The 21099-nt window shown below is 34.1% G+C and overlaps 1 protein-coding gene across 3 annotated transcripts in view; it reads left to right on the forward strand.

Moving 5' to 3' along the window:
- BTBD10 (BTB domain containing 10) overlaps positions 1-21099 on the forward strand; it is a 72749-nt gene that overhangs the window by 18042 nt on the left and 33608 nt on the right. The window contains exon 2 of one of the 3 annotated variants that reach the window (XM_080817794.1): positions 344-501. The exons of the other annotated variants lie outside the window; for them this stretch is intronic. Coding sequence (XP_080673920.1) covers positions 401-501 — 101 coding nt within the window. The 5' untranslated portion in view covers positions 344-400. The remainder of the gene's footprint in view (positions 1-343; positions 502-21099) is intronic. 3 annotated transcript variants of the gene reach the window in all.

A 21099-nucleotide genomic window follows, 5' to 3' on the forward strand; every position in this document is an offset into this window, starting at 1 on the left:
CATTCTGTGGAATTGTTTTGCCTTTTTTGGTTCGATATTAATGTTTGGAACCATGAGATACCCAGATGGCAGTTAAGGATATTTACTAAATATAAATAGCACTCTATTAAACTGTTGGGGGTAGGGGGTTGTGGATTCAATAGAAGAATCAAATGAAAAGTACCTAAAAAGCCTTCTGATGTTGATTTTAATCTCATTGGTGGCATTTTGTATGTCTAGTATTTTATAATCCTGCTCATCACTTTAAAAATATGTCACAGTAATATCAGAAACTATGTAAAATTCTTGACTATTTTATTCTGCATGGAATAGATTTAAAGGTCAACACTACTCTTTTATGTAGGTTATGGGTGCTACATATGTGCTTTCAGAGCAGTAGTGTGAGGAAGCTTGAAGTGGGATGGCAGGACGGCCTCATCCTTATGACAGTAACTCCAGTGATCCAGAGAATTGGGATCGGAAATTGCATAGTAGACCTCGTAAACTTTATAAACATTCAAGGTAGGTAGAAGATACGCGTTTCACATATCAAAGCTCTGATAAAATTGACTTCTATAAAGAATCAAACTGCATTTGGTTGTGGCAAGTCCTGTCAGAGGATGGGGGCTGGTTTACAGAAAATAATAATGTTTGCATTTCTCCTTAAAAAACTTTCACAGAAACATTTCTTTCTTTTTAATCTTCTTATATTTGTATTTATTTGAATTTTTGTTTCTCTTTCTGAATAATGTTAAAATCTCCTTAGTTGACCCCATGAATAAATGCTGTAATTAATTTGACTATGAGCTCTGGCAAGACAGGTTAGTTCTTTGTATTTAAAACTCTCTAATTGGAATTTATTTTGTGTTCTAAATACACTGTGTGTATATAGTATACATAATAATTTATAGGCTATGTCATATTATGTTGTCATCCCGATACTAATGGGAAAATCAGTCTTTCTGCAATGACTCTTCTGGTTCATTTGAAGTTTGATGTGTTAAATGAAATTCATCTCAAAAATTTCTGCCCATTTGTATATTATATGTAAAGCTTTCATTTTGTACTGTGTGACTTAATGAGGAATACCTCATTTAGAATACTTTATGATTTGATATTTTAAGGTGTTAATTGGCAGCTCATAAACCTCACACATTACAGGTATGTAAGCATGTTTTCATAGAATTTTGTGCTTTGTAAATATTTACTTACAGAATAATATCAAACATTCGACTTTCTTGAATGTAAACTTGTCATAATCACTGATAACTGTTACCAGTTTTCTTAAAAAAAATTAACATTCTGTGATACTGAAATCCTTTTTGTAAGTTTAAAGAAGTAACTCAAGTACTCTTTGACTATATACTGTAACTAGAAGGTATGAGTAACTGGTACTCTTTAAGTCTCCTGACAAGATGTCTATCTTTATTGTGGACTTTTAACGTGGAGAGGTCTAGAGTGGAAAAGTTAAGTTGACTCACTAATTTATAAGTGCACACCAATGATATGAGTGTTTTTTGGTTTATTTGTTCATTTTGGGGGGCATGTGTATATATGTGTGTGTGCTTCAACTGGTGCTCTAGTACTTTTCCTCCATCCTGCTTATTATATGGATAATTATTTTGTCTTTGAGATTAAAGAGATACTAGTTTTTTCTCATTAAGTGTGGGATATTTTTATCTGCTATGTTGTATACATTTTTCTGGGTGAATTCTATGTTATCCTTCCTAGTTCTTAATATTTTTCTGCTAATGTACAGTACTGCATTATCTATGAAGAGATGAAAGGTAAAAATAAGCTGTTGTTTGCTTTATAAAAGCTAAATGCATCAGTGAGGAAAACTACTAGTACTTTTTCATTCCTGTTGTTTCATTTCAAAAATAGCAAACATCATAGCTCTTCTTGATACCTATAATATCAGTAACTTTTTGGTGTTCTTCTTAGGTAGACTGCAGCAATATTGGTTGTTTAAATGAAAAATATTAAAGAGAAATAGAAAATAAATACCAATACATTATTTGTTTTAATGGAAAGATGGAAAGACCATGAAATCTTTTGAACTGATTATTCTTTTAAGATTTTATTTATTTGACACAGAGAGAGAGAGAGCACAAACAGGGGGAGTGGGAGGAGGAGGAGGAGGAGGGAGAGGGAGAAGCAGGCTCCTTGCTGAGCAGTGACCCCCCGCTTCACCACCCCAACACCCCCCACTCCCGTGGGTATCGATCCCAGAATCCTGGGATCATGACCTGAGCTGAAGGCAGACGTTTAACTGAGCCACCCAGTGCCCCCTTTGAGCTTATTTTTTTCATTCATGGAAATTCTGCCCAAGGGAAAACAGCTTATTTTTAGAGACCTCTAGTTCATAAGAATACTTTTGAGGATACTTTAAAAATATAAGCAATTTGACTTTTTAAAAATGGCATTCTTTGAGTTGATATTAAAATAATTGGGAAGTTTTAAAAACTATCAACCAGCAAGTATGGTTGCGATACTTGAGATACTGCACTCCACCAGTTCAGTAGAGATTCAGAAGTTTGTCAGAGTACCATCATGGAATGCTTAAAATCCACATATGGAACAATTAGAGGACAATAGAGCAAAAAACTGTGGTAGTGAGTTGTAGTAAAATTAGAAGGAAGTTCAAAGAAGGAATCAGTATCAACTGAGTGATAATGAGACTTGAAATAATCCTTGAATGATTAGGTAGATTGGTGGACATTCCTGCCGGGGACTTTCTGGAGATAACCTTGATTAGATTTGAATGTAGAACTCTATGAATAGTATTAGTTTCCCCAATTGACAAATGAAAAAAAAAAAAAACAAAACGAGGTTAATAAACTTGCCCAAGACCATCCAGTTTCTCAATGGCAAACCTAAAATTTATTTATTTAATCTCTTTTTCAAAAATTTTATTTATTTATTTGAGAGAGAGTGAGAGAGAGCATGAGAGGGGAGAAGGTAAGAGGGAGAAGCAGACTCCCCATGGAGCTGGGAGCCCAGTGTGGGACGTGATCCCAGGACTCCAGGATCATGACCTGAGCTGAAGGCAGTCGTTTAACCAACTGAGCCACCAGGCACCCTGGCAAACTTAAAATTTATAAACAAGTTTCTCATTCTTTTTATTTTTAACATTTTCAGTAACTTATTATGGTATGTTTTAAATACATACGGAGAAAACAGGTATAATAAACCCCTCTGTACTCCTCTCTTAGCTTCAAGCTTGTTTTCAACTCATGGCTAGTTGTGTTTCATCTGGACTTCTATCCACGCTCATCCTTTTTTTTTTTTTTTTATTTTTGATCTTGTATATTTTTAGGGATATTTGAGCAAAAGAAAGCTAGACAAAACACTAGCTTAAGTTAGAGATTTATTTTTCTTGTATATAAGTTCACAGATAGGCAATGCCTGATGTGGATTTAGTTGGCTTACGTTTGTTGGGATCAAAAATTCCTGTTTTTCTTCTTTTCTCATGGTCACAAGGTAGTTTACTGTAGCTCCAGACATCATGTCTACCTTCCAGATGAGAATGAGGTAAAGGGAGAAGGGGACAGTGGGAAAGGGGTTTCATTTATAGTAGGGAATTAAATTTCTCAGAAATTTCCAGCAGGCATCTGCTTATAAATCATTGGCTAGAATTATTTTATATGGTCCTCTTTGGGTCATAGAGGCTAAGAAATGTAGGTGGGCACATTGCCACCTCAAACAGTGTTGGGGATTTAAATTTATAAAAATCAAATGTCTCAGTCTGTTTAGGCTACTATAACAGAGTACCATAGATTGGGTGGTTTATAAACAAATTTATTTCTCATGGTTCTGGAGGCTCGAGAGTCCAAGCTCAAGATGCTGGCACATTTGATACCTGGTAAGGGCTTGCTGTGTCTTCACATGGTAAAAGGGGCTGTGAATCTCTCTGGGGTCTTTTTTATAAAGTACTAATCCAGTTCATGAGGACTTTGCCCTCAAGACCTAATTACCTCCTCACTTCTAAATACCATCACATTGGGGGAATGCATTTCAATCTATGAATTTTGGGAGGACACAGACATTTAGTCTTCAGCAGTAAAGAAATAAGCGTATTTTATTGGTTCAATTTTTGCGCATAATTTTAAAAAGTCTTGTATAAATTTATATTTTCTATTCACATTTTGGAATTGCCTGCATTTTCAGATTTTTTTTCCTTGATTTTTTTTTTCTTCTACTTTTCCTTACTAGCAAGGATAAAAATAAATTTCTTGAATTCTATAAGTGATAAGACTTACTATATATGTGTGCTTACCATTGAGGCTTTGCGTTATGGTTTCATTTCAATCTAATAAACTTTAAGGTACTTTTTTGAATTTTATTTTAAATGTAGATTTGATATGTATAGCACTGTGATATAAAAGACAAGGAATTTAACCTCAACATGGATGGACTTCAGGATGCCTATGTTTCCTGTGGCTTAAACGAGTGCATACAAATAAATTAGTTAAAAAATTACTGAACTTTGTTTCTTTCTGAGTAGTTGTACAGTTAATACTTGTATAGAGGAGTGTGTAGCTTGCTGAGAGGTTAAATATCATTTCAGTTGAATTGTGTTTGGCCTGAATTGCAACAACTTTAAATTACAAATTATAAGAGATTTTTGCTACTTAAAAAGGGAAAAAGAAAGCATCTTTTCTGTACAACTAACATTAAAATGGCTAAGTTGACAGTATGCTTAAAAGCTCCTGAATGTTTGAATTGGGTTGAATATAACTAAAACTCAGATCTGCAGTCTGCTCAGGTTACTAAAGATAAATGCATCATACATTCAATATCAGACTTTGCCGCAAGGTTTCATTCCCACATACAAGTACGCATGCTCCTTTCTTCTGAGACTGCGTGAAGATTGAGCTTTACAGTTTCCTTTTTAAGTCACTTCGTAGTCCCAGCAGTAGTTTAGAAATAGAAAAGTTTGGTTGCTTTAACGAATAGTTCTTGAGTGGATTCATAAAGTACAATATTTTTTCTTTGGTTTTAAAGAGAAGCTTTACTTCCCAGAATGGGTACACAGTAAAATATCAAAAGGAAAAAAGAAAGTTAGCTGCATCCTAGTTTTCTAAAACCTGGCAAGCTGGCACAGCTAGAATTAGCATTACAGATGGCATTTGGCAACATAGCTACATATCACCAAGCCCTCATCTCCTGAGTTTTCTTCAGCCTGTCTATCAATTACAATATCCAATCACTGCACAGAGATGGAGAAATGGGATGATCACAGCTCACACGATGCTGTTTGGTTAGAAACGTCAGTGCTGCACAACCCACGGCTGAGTCAGTGTCTGTGAGAAAATGAACTGAATTAATATATAGAGGGGGTTGTATCTCTGAACATTTGCAGCCTAAATAACCGCAATAGCATTATTCCACAGTAGAGGGAGGAAAGCTAGAGAAGTCTGTGGACAGGGGACGTAGTGGGGAGACTGGGAAATTTTCTGATTGTTCAGAGGAATCTTGAAGATGATGGAAATATCAGATGTGCTAAAGTTTCTTAGTAATGCCCAAGGATGCTGACCTGGCTTTCAGTGCTGCATTGTTTGAAAAAGCAGAGTCCCTTTATACTCTGATTTCAGAATTTTTTTCTTGTTTTTGTGTGTCTACCTTGGCATATACTAAAGTAAGGTGTGTATTCATTTATTACATGATATCACTGGGTTATAATTCTATACATCTTTGAATATGAGAGAGATTGAGAAAGATGTTTGGCCTTTGTTTCATTGTGATCATTTACTTTTCTGGATGAAAAAGATCATATGTCTTGATTGTCGGCTTAATGGCCAGTTATTTAAAATAAATGGAGTGTGTTTTTATTGTTTTCATGGGTTTGATGCTTTGTTTCTTATTTCATTTTAAGTCTTAGATTCTTCATGTAACTTGGGAGAATGCATTATGTTTGGTATTGTTTTTTGTGAATATTATAAACCAAGGAAAGACTAATATAAAATATTTTTAATATATTTGAAAATTAAATTCAAGATAGACAAATGGAATAGTTGAAAATTTTCTAAAGAAGGGGATAAATGTATTTTTATTTTTGAATGAATTAATGGTTAGCTGGACCACTTATATACAGTAGTATTTTACAGAATTGAATATATTTGAATGATAAATTTTAACTGGTTAACATGACTTTTTTTCTAGTCTCTTAGAACATAGACTCTGAATAGATGATCTAGATGTTGCCCTTGAACTAGAGAGTAAATCAGATAAGTTTTTGGGTTATTGCAAAATGGTTTGCAACCAGAGAGAATTTCTAAATAAATATAATTGTTCTTGCTATGAGATTTTTAATCTTAACAGGTGACATTTCTTACTTTATTTAGAAATTTTAGCTCAGTATTAAACACTTAGAGTAATTTTTTCTTTTGTCTTCATTATTCCTGTCCTACTGATGCTTCATTTTATAGGGATTTGGGGGGATATACATTTTAAAATTATTTTTAATGTTTTTAGATAGTTAATAAGAGCCTTTCCTTGAAATGACAGGAAGTTCTTGTGATTGCCCCCATTTAATTTCTAGAAGTTCTAATGGTCATCTTGATGGTTGTCACAACTTATTTATATGTTTAGGCTAGCTAGTGATATCTTGTATTGGCTTTTTTTTGTGGTTTGGTATCCAGAAATGTTTTCCTAAGCTTCTTTTAGTAATAGAGTTATAAAAGCAGAAATTTCAAGCTTAACCTTTTTGTCTTATACTTGATAGAATATTTTTCTCTGGTTTTGCTGGTTCTTTTAAAATAATAATGCCTGTGTTATTGTAAAAGTGATACATACTCATTATATGAATTTGATAAATACAGAAAGCACATAGAAAAAACCAAAAATATGTTAAAACATATAAAAATATGTTAAATATTTTTGGATATAACCTATTTTTTGTGTATGTATAAAAATATAAAATCACATATATATTTAAAGGTGGTTTTGAGATATTACCACTGTGTGTACTGTTATATAACCCATTTTTAACACTTAATCATGAACATCCTCTATGTCATGAAATAGTCTTATATAGCATAATTCTTATTAACTGTGTAGTGTTTTATGTATATATATTTTATAATTTGTCAGTTTGAGTTTTCCTAATTTTTGATTAGTGAAAAGATCAGCATGATTCCACAGGACAATTTCTCTAAGAAAAGGAAGAATGTTTTAGGGAGTTAAGTAAAAATGTAATTTTGATATTTTTCTGACAGAGATCCTTAGTGTGACTACACAATAAACTTTTGAAAGATATGCACTACTTTTAAAACAAAGCAAATAGCTAGGATTGCCATAATAATAAAGTATAGAAAATAAATCTTTATAACAATTAGGAAAACAATGAGCTGAGACTTTTAAAAAATGCTGAGACCAACCAAAAGTGTATCTTATATTACATTTAAAAAGATAATCAAGAAGAGTGTAATAATAATGCCTGACAATGAGGGAAGAAAAAAAAAATCCCTCAGCTCTTATTTAGAAGCTTCTTTGTTAAAGAGGAAGAGCAAACCACCACCACCACCACCAATAATAACAAAGCAAACATTGCTACGAAGGACATAAAAATCAACAGGGGTATAGTGATGAAGAATGCATCTAGTTAAATGAGTTATCCTCTGGGTCAGTTGAAATATCTTAAATTTATCAAAGGAACTGCCTATAAAATTTTAAGTTATTGGTATTATTTGTAATTTCTAAAGATTTTGGGAGAATACTAGAAGTACTAAAAGACGGAGGATTCTAGGTCTGATTTTGAGAAAAGTAGATTTTAGAACAAAAAATGAAAAGGGTAGTTTATGACTAACTTGAAGAAAAATAGGTTAAAAATGACCCAGAATGGGTTTGCTAAAAATAGATTGTCAGAGCAATTTTCTGATGCAGTTGGTAGACTAGTAGCAATATAATGTATTTGAACTTAAGCTTAGTTTTTTGTAAAGTCTATTTTTATATTCTTGGGTGTATAGTGAAGGGAAAAATGAGTTAACTGTAAGTCGTTTGTGTTAATCAACACAATTTTGATTTTGAATGACCCTACCCAAAGATTATTGATCTTGGAAGGTGACTTTGTTCTTTGCTTTGTCTCATTGTATATCTGAAGAAGGCAAATTATCAAATTTATAGGGGACAATGAAGAAAGAAGGATGGGAAATGATAAATGATCCAAAATGACCTGAGTTTGTATTGTTAGACTAAATTTAAATGAATTTTTTGGGGGCGGGTATGCATAAGGCCTGAAAAACACTAATATGCGTTAAGTTAGCATGGCTTTATAATATCACACATGGGAGAGATCTGGGCATGTTTTTTGGCAGTAAATTTGATACAAAACAAAAGTATAATATGGCTGCCATCATTCCATTTTCTCACCCACCCTCCCTGCTTTAAAAAAAAAAAAATCACAATTAATGGAAAAGAAAGCTAGAGCCACCCTACTGTACACCAGAGTATTATTGTCCTTAGTTCTGTGTATATTCAAAGGAAGAATATGAAAAAGTTGGAAACCTTAAGGAACCGAAGAGAGGTCTTGAGGGCAGCTCTGATTGATACTAAGGAATCTCATAAGACGCATCTTCAAACATATGAAGAGTCACCCTTTTGGAAATGACACTATAGTTTGAGTCAGACTTGTTTGAGGTTGAAAGCATGAGCTTTGAAATTGAACTGCTTAGTTCACATCTCAAAGCTGCCGTTTAATTTGTTACCTGATTTTAGGAGAGTTCCTTAGGCTCTAAGCTTCCATTTTTCTCAGATGGGGATAGTTTTGAGGATTAAATGAAAATATATGTAAAGTTCTCAGAGCTGTACCTGGCATGTATTAAATGCTCAGATCTTAGTGTTGTTTTTATTATTGTCATTTGACCCTAGCAGGTAGAACTAGGGCAGCAGTTCTCAACTAGAGGCGTGATTTTTGCCCCTCAATGGGCTTTGGCAATGTCTCAGGACATTTTTGGTAATGACTGGGAGGAAGGAATACTACTAGTATCTAGTAGTGCTGCTGGAGTAAGGAGTACTACTAGTATCTAGTAGTGTTGTGGGAAGCTGGAGGTGCTTCCCTCCACAAAACTTGGATTTTGTGTTTGTATAGTATTTCTTGGGATATTTAGGTATATTGAATGATCAGTAAAGGGCTTCTGATACTAATTTTATCAATCTAATTTAGTTTAGCAGAGTAGTTTAGATTTTTAATTTTGTTTTATTGCTTAACATTTTAGTATGAGGATGGAGGAGGGAATTTAATGAAGTAAGTCAGTTTGTATTTTCAAAAGGCCATTTGGAAATACAAGTGACTGTCAGATTGCAATTTCTCTGGAAACATGTTTTGTGAAACCAATTCGTTAAAATATTGATAATTTGGGACGCCTGGGTGGCTAATTTGGTTAAGCCGCTGCCTTTGGCTCAGGTCATGATCCCGGGGTCCTGGGATCGAGTCCCACATTGGGCTCCTTGCTCAGCAGGGATCCTGCTTCTCCCTCTGCCTCTGCCTGCCTCTCTGTCTGCCTGTGCTCACTCTCTCTGACAAAAATAAATAAATAAATAAATAAATTAATTAATTAAAATAAAATAAAATATTGATAATTTGATATAAACATTTCTAAAACTAAATCTTGTATTTGTACCTCATATTTTCCCCCCACTGGTTTATTTCCCCCCATTAGTAATGAGTAGGATAGATGCTCCAAAAGGTTTTTAAAAGTAATTAAAATTTTTTGAAGCCTCTTTAAATGTACATGATTATGTATGCATTATAATATTATTCTCAATCATGAACAGCAACTTGCACAAATTACTCAGTAAATATTTGTTGAATAAATGACTAATCAGTAGATACAAAATACATCTGACCATTAATTTAGATCTGTGCAGTTAATATTATAATATTATACATATTTATTATATATAATAGTTGATATAATGTTTATTTGCATATTATGTGTGTGTATATATATATTTTTTTAAGATTTGTTCATTATTTTGGAGAGAGCGTGTGTCGGGGCTAGAGTGTGAGGGAGAGAGAGAATCGCAAGCAGACTCTGTGCTGAGTGCAGAGCCTGATATGGGGCTTGATCCCACAACCATGAGATCATGACCTGAGCCTAAATCAAGAGTCCTGTCGCTCAACTGACTGAGCTACTCAGGCATCCCTGGTGGTTAGCTATATTTTAAAACTACCTTATAATTTTCTATGGTAGGGATTTGCTTAAGACTGTTAAGTGTATAGTGATTTCCAGTTCCCAAATTTTTATCTCTAACCTGGACCTTTCCCTGAACTTTAAATTTTTGTGTCTGACTCCTTATTTGATATCTGCATTTGGATGTTGAATAAACCTCTCACTGTTTACAATGTCTAAGATATACCTACACTTCCCAAACTTAATCTTCCCACTCTCATTCTCATGTAGTAAATGGAACTTCCATTCTTTTAGTTGCTCAGACCAAAATAATAGAGTCATCCTTGACTCTGCTCTCTCACCTCCTACATTAATTTAATCTCTGAAATTTCGAAAAGTCTTATTCTTCAAAAGGTATAGTCCCATCCACTCTTTGCCATGTGCACTGCTACAACTCTGGGCCAAGTCACTTTTAGCTCTCACCTGAATTATTTGCAGTAGCCTCTGAATTGGTCATTTTATTCTACATTTGTATCCTTATCTTCCACTTGATCTAATAAAGTTAGATTATGTAACTTATACTTCACTGGTACCCGTATCACTCAGATCAAAAGCAAAAACCCTTTATCTGTCTATCTGTCTATCTATTTAGTCTTTTTTTAATATTTTGCCTTTTAAAAAAGATTTTATTTATTTATTTGAGAGAGCGTGAGTGCACACGAGTGAGGCAGAGGGTAAAAGGGAGAGAGAATAGCAGACTCCCCACTGAGCAGGAAGCCCAACGTGGGTCTCCATCTGGGGACCCCAAGATCGTGATGTGAGCTGAAGGCAGATGCTTAACTGACAGCCAGCCAGGAGCCCTGCAAAAACCCTTGAACGTTCTTTTAAGGCCCTTCATAATCTGGTCCTAGTCTTGTTTCTCTGAGTGCATCTTTTTTTTTTTCTTTTTTTTTTTTTTTTTTTAAGATTTGTTTGTTTATTTTAGAGAGAGAGAGTGTGCGAGCAGGGGCCAGGGGACAAAGGGAGAGGAATAGTACACTCCACACTGAGCACAGAGCCTGATGGGGGCTCGATCCCACGAACTGAGATCACAACCTGAGCCTAAACTAAGGTGGATGCTTAAACTGATTGCACCACCTAGGTGTCCCTGAGCTCATCTTTTAACATTGTCTTGCTTTCTGTGCTTCAGCTATCCTGCCCTTCTTGAATGCCATGAAAAAGCCAAAGATTACTCTTGCCACAGGGTCTTTGCACCCTCATATATTCTCATATTTCTGTTTTTCTTTTCCTTAGATCTTTGGTCAGATATCTTAGACAGTCCCACCTTGACCACCCTCTGAAAGATAGAAACACATACCCCCAAATGAGTCTCTGTCCTTTTTACCCTACTTCATTTTTCCTCGTAGAACTTATCACCATATAATATTTAATGTATTTATTTGTATATATTCTGTGATTTTCTTCCCTAGATTGTATTAATTTTGAGGGCACAGCAGGACTAGAATAGTAAATAGCCTATGATTTGTGTTCAGTGAATATTTGGTAGACTGAATGCATGTTAAAACAAATTTTTAGGATAATGGATAGTAGGGTAAGAGTACTTTTAGTTATTATAGGGCTTAATTGTCATTGTATGTTTGTTGTAAGCACCTGATACCTGTTGGTGAATTATAACTAGCTATTTTTTAGTATTTAGTATTTTAGTATTTAGGTATTCTAACGTCAATTCAGAGACTCCTCAGTTTGGAGAGGTCCTTGCCTAGCAACATTTTCATTTTGTTAAAAAAGTTCAAAAGCTAGAAGCAAAGTAATAGACATTTGAAAGTTAAAGAAACCTTCAGCTCCTTTGCTGTTTGCATGAAATTAGTTTTTATCATTCAGGAAAACTTGACCCTGGTAGTAAAATATTAAATCTTTGCCCTTAAGGGGTACTTTTCTCTCAGAATTTTTAGTATCTCGGTTTTCATTTGACTTCACAGAAAAGATGCTCTTAGGGTGGTCACTGCAACAGTATATGAAACTTTTTTAAAAAATTTAAGTATAATTAACATACAATGTTATATTAGTTTCAGGTTTACGAGCTAATGATTGAACAATTCTATATATAAATCATTGCTCATCAACATACTCTACTTTATTTATTTCTCCTATTCCCCCTACCCATCTCCCCTCTGGGAACCAGCAGTTTGTTCTCTGTATTTAAGAGTGGGATTTTTTTTTTTGTCTCTCTTTAATTTTTGTTTGTTTTATTTCTTAAATTCTGCACATGAGTGAAATCATATGGTATTTGTCTTTCTCTGAATAACTTATTTCACTTAGCATTATACCCTCTAGGTCCATCCATGTTGTTGCAAATAGCAAGATTTCATTCTTTTTTATGGCTGAGTAATATTCCATTGTATGTATGTACGTATGTGTACACCATATATATGTGTACACCATACACACACACACACACACACATCTTTATCCATTCTATCAGTGGACACTTGTGTTGCTTCCTTGTGGCTATTGTAAATAATACTGCAGTAAACATAGTGGTGCATATATCTTTTTGAATTATTGTTTTCATTTTCTTTGGGTAAATACCCAGTAGTGGAATTACTGGATCATAGGGTAATTCTATTTTTAATTTTTTGAGGAACCTCACTGTGTTTTCCACAGTGGCGGCACCAATTTATATTCCCACCAACAGTGTACAAGGGTTCTTTTTTCTTTTGAACTTTCTTGCTGCGCTACTGCCTCTACCTTACTTCAGTTGCTGACATATCTGACAATGGATTTTTGAGGAGAAGAAAAAGATAGTAGGATTTAGGACTAGTATTAAGACTATATGTCTTGCTCCAGTTGTCTTTAGTGGGGGAAATCTGGGATTTAAGTATCATTTAAAATATTTCTAAAGAAAAAATGGATCAAACCACATACTTTTGAGAGCATAGTTCAGTCCTCAGTTGAGAACTGCCCTTTTCAGTAATTAGGCCTTGTTCCTTGGGGGAACCGATCATGTATAAAGCAGAACAAAAAGCTTATGGAAAGGTTGGTTGACAAAAAGAGAAAAGATGAAATTTGTATTTTATCTTTTGAAAATAGATTTAGAATTTGATAATATTTTTTATATCATGAGAGTTATTTACACTTAACATAGGAATGGGAAACATTTTCTGTAAAGGGTTGAATAGTAAATATTTTTGGCTCTGTGGACTATACAGTCTCTGTTCCAACAACTCAGTTTTGCTATTATAGAGCGAAAACAGCCATAAACAATGTATAAGTGAATGGGCATAGTTGTGTTTTAACAAAGCTTTATTTGCAAAATCAAATAATGTGTTACATTTGGTCCATGAGCCATGGTTTTGCATCTCTTAACACCTTAAATATGCTTGTAAAAAACATATGCAAATTAAATGCTTAACAGTATATTAATATGAAATCATTTATAAGTCTTAAAAAACTAAAACACAAGATATACTTGTTATACTAATAAAAATGGCTTAATTTTCCATAAAATAAAAATAGGAATTTAAAATACTGCCTTTTTAAGGACAGACTAATGGATAGGAACATCTAATGCAAAATTTACAAGGATGCTCACCTCATTTTTAAGAAAATGTAGGTCTTGCGGCGCCTGGGTGGCTCAGTTGGTTAAGCTTCTGCCTTCAGCTCAGGTCATTATCCCAGGGTCCTGGGATCAAGCCCCACATCGGGCTCCCTGCTCAGTGCGTCTGCTTCTCCCTCTCCCTCTGTGATCTCTTTTGCTTTTGTTCTCTCTCAAATAAATAATAAAACCTTAAAAAAAAGGGAAAAAGAAGAAGTAGGTCTTAAAACCTCAATTAAATGTTTAAAATAACTTGTAAATTTGTAAAGCTCCGTATCTCTCTGTATACACACACACACACACAGTAGTGTTTAACGAGGAATATACAACTGATGAAGGGGAAAATGCTCAGATATTATATATACCCTGAAACTCAGCTAAATTCAACAAATATTAATAAGGTACGCCAGGTTATGATGTTAGTTGCTAGAAGTGTTTAAAGATAAGTAATATAATTCCTCAAACTGGGAAAGTGCTACTACATAAGGTTGTACCATGTGTATTCTACGTAAGGTTACTGTATATAAGTGAATATGATTCATTTTGTAGATATTTTACTTTTGTGTTTTTGTTACAACTAGTGTCTGATAGCAGCAGTGCTTACTAGTATCAGTTACCTCTGGAAATTTTTCATGTATAATTTCTCTTTATTTTCTCTGTTCTCTATGAACATACATTATTTGAATGTTGACCTTGTTCATTATTTTTCTAATTTTCTCATTCTTTCTTTCTTATTTTCTTTTCTTCGTCTGTTTTTTTTTTTTTTTTTAGATTTTATTTATTTATTTGACAGAGATCGCAAGTAGACAGAGAGGCAGGCAGAGAGAGAGAGAGAGAGAAGGAAGCAGGCTCCCCGCGGAGCAGAGAGCCCGATGCGGGACTCCATCCCAGGACCCTGGGATCATGACCCAAGCCAAAGGCAGAGGCCTTAACCCACCAAGCCACCCAGGCGCCCTCTTTGTCTGTCTTTTATTCCCAATTTTATCTTTCAGTCCTTCAGTAACCTTTAAAAGCTTCTGTGATTGTGTTTTGAATTTCTAAGAACTCTCATTCTTTTTATTTTTTTTAAAAGATTTTACTTATTTATTTGACAGAGAGATAACAAGTAGGCAGAAAGGCAGGCAGAGAGAGAAGGGGAAGCAGGCTCCCTGCTCCTGTGGGGCTCTATCTCCGGACCTGAGACTATGACCCAAGCCGAAGTCAGAGGCTTAAACCACTGAGCCACCCAGGCGCCCCTCATTCTCTTTTTTAAAACAATATCCCTCTCCTAGTGTTATGGAAAAAATCTTTTCAGATCACTGAGTTTATTAATTATAGTTTTGCTTTTTTTGGTCTAATTGCCTATTGCTATTTTTATGTTTATTAAACTTCTTATTGTGAAATAGTTTTAGATTTACAAGAAATTGTGAAAATTGTGCAATGAGTTCCTGGATACTCTTCATCCAGCTTCCCTCAGTAATAACATCTCACATAAGTGTAGTACATTAGCAAACAAGGAGATTGACATTGGTACAATATAAAATACTGTAACTAAACTATAAACATCAGTTTTTATATGAACTTTTTTTCCTGGCATATATTCTGTGATATTTTATCAAATATATAGATTTGTATAACTACCTCCATTGTCAGGATACAGAACTGCTGCCATCACCACAGGCAGACGCCCTCATGCTGTCTCTTTAGAATCACACCGTTTTCCCCCACTTTTAACCTCTGGCAACCCCTGATTTGTTCTCCATCGCTATAATTTTGTCATTTTGAGAATATTATATAAATGTAGTCAGTATGTAAACTTTGGGTTTTGGGTTTTTCATTTCCTTTAATGCCCTTGTATCCGTTCACATTGTTGTACATATCAGTAGTTCTTATTTCTGAGTACTACTCTATTTTGTGGATGTACCACAGTTTATTTATCCTTTCAGAGAATAGCATGGTTTTTGTTACATACTTTGCAATACTGTTGGACTTTTAAAATTCTATACATATTGCTTTACTATTTTTTCCCCTTGTAGGAGTTTTTTAGTTTCACAGAACAAAATGAAGGAGACCCTTATATTTCTCTTCAGTCCTTAGGAACCTCACTGCCATTGGAATCTGTTGCCGTAATTGGAAATTTGAAAAAAATTTGGTGGCAAGGTCATAAGCGAAAATTCACACAAAATGAATATTCTCAAGTTTGATGTAAACAGATACTTGCTTCTGAGAGTGAACATTTTAGTAAGATTTAAGTATTTTTGGTCAGTCAACTGTTTGCTGATTGCCCTCATGCTTTAAAGCATGATTTTGAAATTAAGTGAAAAGTTGGTGTAGGATAAATCAGAGGCATAACTTATTAAGTTCCAAGATTTAAAAATGGAAATGTTTTCTTTTGGCAGGATTTGTGTTTAAGGTTGATTTATTTACATAACTAGAGGTGCTGTGAGTGATATTTCTTAATGATGAAAATTGTGATTTTAGAGGAGTCATGGTTAAGGATTCTGATTTGGGTTTCTGTAGTAACTATTGGGTAATATTATCTGTGAGGTTGTCAAGTGGTGATCAGTTGGAAATGGTAGTTGTTTCTAATCATATTGTAGAAAGTCTTTGGCTTCATGAGAACATGAACCATGTTATAAGAGGGAATGCAAAAATCTATGTTAGTGAAAGAGAATTTAGGATTTATTAGGAGAAGAAAGGCATGGCTTTTATTAAGTGTAATTAAAATGACGGACTAGAAACTTCCTGGAAGGATATCCTTAAGCAGGCCATGTTCTAGTCAAGAGGCCAGTTCTGGTGTAGAGTGAGGTAAGTTTTGATAAAGGTACGCACTCATGAAACTGCACTGCGGTCAGGAGATGAACATATCCATCACACCTAAAGGTTTCCTTGAAGTGCTTAAAAAAAAAAAAATTGAAGTATAATTAACATATAATGTTATGTTAGTTTCAGGTGTAAACATATTGATTCAACAATTCTATACTCAGTCCTCACCAGGAAAGTGTAGTCACCAAACATTATTACTACAATATTATTGACTATATTCCTTATGATGTATTTTCCATCTCTGTGACTTATTTTATAATTGGAAGTTTGTATCTCTTAATCCCCATTATCTATTTCACTCACCCCTCTACCCACATCCCCTCTTGGCAACCACCAGTTCCTCTCTATTTCAGAATGTGTTTTGTTTTTTTTTCCTGGTTCATTTTTGTTTTTTAGATTCTGCATATAAGTGGAATCATATGATATTTGTCTTTTTCTTTCTGACTTATTTCACTAGCATTATACTGCCTAGATTCATTCATCTGTTGCAGATGGCAAAATCTCATTCTTTTCTGTAGCTATGTTCTATTATAATATGTGTACATTTTCTTTATCCAGTCATGTATCAGTGGATACTTGGGGCGCTTCCATATTTTGGCTATTGTAAATAATGCTGTGATAAAAATAGGCGTGATTCTTTTTGAATTAGTGTTTTTGTTTTTGTTGGGTTAATATGAGTAGTGAGATTACTGGATCATGTGGTATTTATATTTTTAATTTTTTGAGGAACTTCCATCACTGTTTTCCACAGTGGTTGCACAGTGGTTGCACCTGTGCAGGAGGGTTCCTTTTTCTCCACATTGTCACCAATGCTTGTTATTTCTTTGTGATTTTAGCCATTCTCACTGGTGTAAGGTGATATCTCATCATGGTTTCAATTTGCATTTCCCTGATGATTAGTGATTTGAGCATCTTTTCATGTGTCTGTTGACCATCTGTAGTTTCCTCTGGAAAAATGTTCAGGTCCTCTGCCTATTTTTTAAAAAAATATTTTATTTATTTGATAGAGATCACAAGTAGGCAGAGAGGCAGGCAGAGAGCGGGGGAAGCAGGCTCCCCGCTGAGCAGAGAGATTCCCGATGCGGGACTCAATCCCAGGACCCTGAGATCATGACCAGAGCCGAAGGCGGAGAGGCTTAACCGAGCCACCCAGGCGCCCTCTCTGCCTGTTTTTTAATCAGATTATTTGGGGCTTTTTGGTATTAAGTTGTCTTCACATATTTTGCATTTTAACACCTTCTCAGATATATCATTTGCAAATATCTTCTCCCATTCAGTAGATTGCCTATTGTTTTATTGATGGTTTCCTTTAATGTACAAAAGCTTTTTATTTTGGTATAGTTTCAATAGTTTAATTCTGCTTTTGTTTCCCTTTGCCTGAGGACACATATCCATAAATCTGTTGCTAAGGTCAATGTCCAAGAGATTACGGCCTATGCTTTCTTTTAGGAGTTCTAATCCGTCTCACATTTAGGTCCATTTTGAGTTTATTTTTGTGTATGCTGTAAGAAAATGGTTCAGTTTTATTCTCCTGCGTGTAGCTATCCAGTTTTCCCAGCACCATTTATTGAAGAGACTGTCTTTGCCCCATTGTATATTCTTTGTTACAGATTAATTGACCACAGAGGCGTGAATTTATTTCTGGACTCTCAATTCTGTTCCTTTGGTCTGTGTGTCTGTCTTTGTGCCAGTAACATATGGTTTTGATTACTATAGCTTTGTAGTATATCTTGAAATCTGGGATTGTGATACCTCTAGCTTTGTTACTCTTTTTCAAGATTACTTGCTATTCAGGGTCTTTTATGGTTCCATACAAACTTTAGTATTATTTGTTCCAGTTCTATGAAAAATGGTGTTGATATTTTGATAGGAATTAGATTGAATTCGTAGATTGTTTTAGGTAGTATGGACATTTTAATGATACTGATTCTTCCAATCCATGAAGATAGAATATCTTTCTATTTATTTGTGTTGCTTTAAATTTCTCTCATCAGTGTTTTATAGTTCTCAGAGTATAAATTTTTCACCTCCTTGATTAAGTTTATTCCTAGGCATTTTATTCTTTTTGGTGCAGTTGTAAATGGGATTGTTTTCTTAAATTCTTTTTGCTACTTTTTTGTTAGTGTATAGAAATGCAACAGATATCTGTATATTGATTTTGTGTCCTGCGACTTTACTGAATTCATTTATCAGTTCTAATAGTTTTTTGGTGGAATTTTTAGGGTTTTCTATATATAGTATCATATCATCTACAAATAATGAGTTCTACTTCTTTACCAATTTGGTAAAGAAGACAATTTTCTTGTCTGACTCTTGCAGCTAGGAATTCCAGTGCTATGTTTAATAAAAGTGGTGAGAGTGGATATCCTTGTTTCTGATTTTAGGGGACAGGCTCTCAGTTTTTAAATCACTGTGTTTTTCATGTATGGTTTTTATTATGTTAAAGTTTGTTCTCTCTAAACCTGGTTTGTTGAGACTTTGTATCCGGAATGGATGTTATATTTTGTCAAATTTTTTTTTGAGATGATCACATGGTTTTTATCCTTTTTTTTTTTTTTTTAAATGTATCACATTGATTGATTTGCGAATATTGAACCACCCTTCCATCCTTGGCATAAACTTTACTTGATTGTGGAGAATTACTTTTTTAATGTTTTGTTGAATTCAGTTTGTTAATATGTTGAAGATTTTTGCATCTGTGTTTATCAGAGATCTTGGTGTCTGTAGTTTTCTTTCTTTTTCTGCAGTGTTTTTCCCTGGTTTGGGTATCAGGGTAATGCTGGTCTTGTAGAATGAATGTGACAGTTTTTCTCTTCTGCTTTCTCTTGTACTTCTAACACAGAAGAATATGTGTTAGCTCTTTGTGTTTGGTAGAATTCACCATCTGGTCTTGGATTGTTTATTGGAGGTTTTTTGATTACTGATTCAGTTTCATTACTAGTAATTGATCTGCTTAAGTTTTCTGTTTTATCCTGGTCTTGGAAGATAATATGTTTCTAGGAATTTATCTATTTCTCTTAGGTTGTCCAATTTGTTGGCATACACATAATATTCTTTTATAATTCTTTGTATTTCTGTGGTATTGGTTGTCATTTTTCCTTCGTTGCTGATTTTATTTCAGTTTTTCTCTTTTTTCTTGATGAGTCTGGCTGAAGGCTTATTATCAGTGTTTTTCATCTTTTCAAGGAATCAACTCCTGATTTCACTGATCTTTCCTATTGTTTCTTAATCCTCCATTTTATTTATTTCTGTTCTAATCTTTATCATTTCCTTCCTCTGCTAGCTTAGGGCTTTGGTTGTTCTTTTTCTAGTTCTTTTAGATGTAAGGTTGAGTTGTTTATTTGAGAGTATTCTTGTTTCTTGAAGTAGGCCTTTGTTAGTATAAAATTCTCCCTCAGAACTGCTTTTCCTGTGTCCCAAAGATTGGGGGCCATTGTGTTTTCATTTCCGTTTGTCTTCATGTATTTTTTTATTTCTTCTTTGTTTTCTTGGTTGACCCATTCATTGTTTAGTAGCATGTTGTTTAGCCTCCATGTATTTGTGTTCTTTCCAGATTCTTATTATTGATTTCTAGTTTCATACCATTGTGGTCAGAAAAGATGCTTGGTATGATTTCAGTCTTCTTAAATTTATTGTGACTTGTTTTGTGGACCAACATGATCTGTCTTACAGAATGTTCCATGTGTACTTGAAAAGAATGTGTATGTTGCTGTTTTTGGATAGACTGTTCTGTATATATCTTATGTCCATCTGGTCTAATTATGTCATTAAGTCAGTGTTTCCTTGTTAATTTTCTGTCTAGATGATCTATTATTGATGTAAGTGCAGTGTTAAAGTCCCCTACTATTATTGTGTTACTTTCAATTTCTCCCTTTATATCTGTTAATAATTGCTTTATGCATTTAGGTGGTCCTTTGTTAGGTGTATAGGTATTTACAATTGTTATACCCTCCTATTGTATCGATCTCTTTATTATTTTGTAGTGCCCTTCTTTTTCTGTTGCTACAGTCTGTTTATTTTTTATTTTATTTTATTATTTTTTTGCTACAGTCTATTTTAAAGTCTCTTTTGTTTGGTGTAAGTATTGCCACCCTGGCTTTTTTTTTTTTTTTTTTCTACTTCCATTTGGATGGTATTATGTTTTTTCAGCCCTTCACTTTCAATCTGTACATGTGTTTAGTTTTGAAGTGAGTCTCTTGTAGGCAGCATATAATGGGTCTTGTTGTTTTTTTTTTAATCCTTTCAGTCACTGGATTGGAACGGCTAGTCCATTTATATTTAAAGTAATTATTGATACGTAATTATTGATACGTATGTACTTATTGCCATTTTGTTGATTGTTTTCTGGTTGTTTTTGTAGTTCTTCTCTGTTCCTTTTGTTCTCTTCCTTCATAATTTGATTGTTTTCTTTAGTGTTATGGTTAGATTCCTTTCTCTTTATTTTTTGTGCATCTATTATAGTTTTTTGGTTTGTTACCATTAGGTTTATAACATCTTATGTGTATATTAGGTTGATGGTCACTTTAAGTTTGAACACATTCTAAAAGCACTAAACTTTTACTCCTCCCTCCACATTTTAGGTATGTGATGTCATAGTTACATCTT

The sequence above is a fragment of the Martes martes genome (genome assembly GCF_963455335.1).
Source record: "Martes martes genome assembly, chromosome: 10".
In the NCBI taxonomy this organism is placed as follows: domain Eukaryota; kingdom Metazoa; phylum Chordata; class Mammalia; order Carnivora; family Mustelidae; genus Martes; species Martes martes.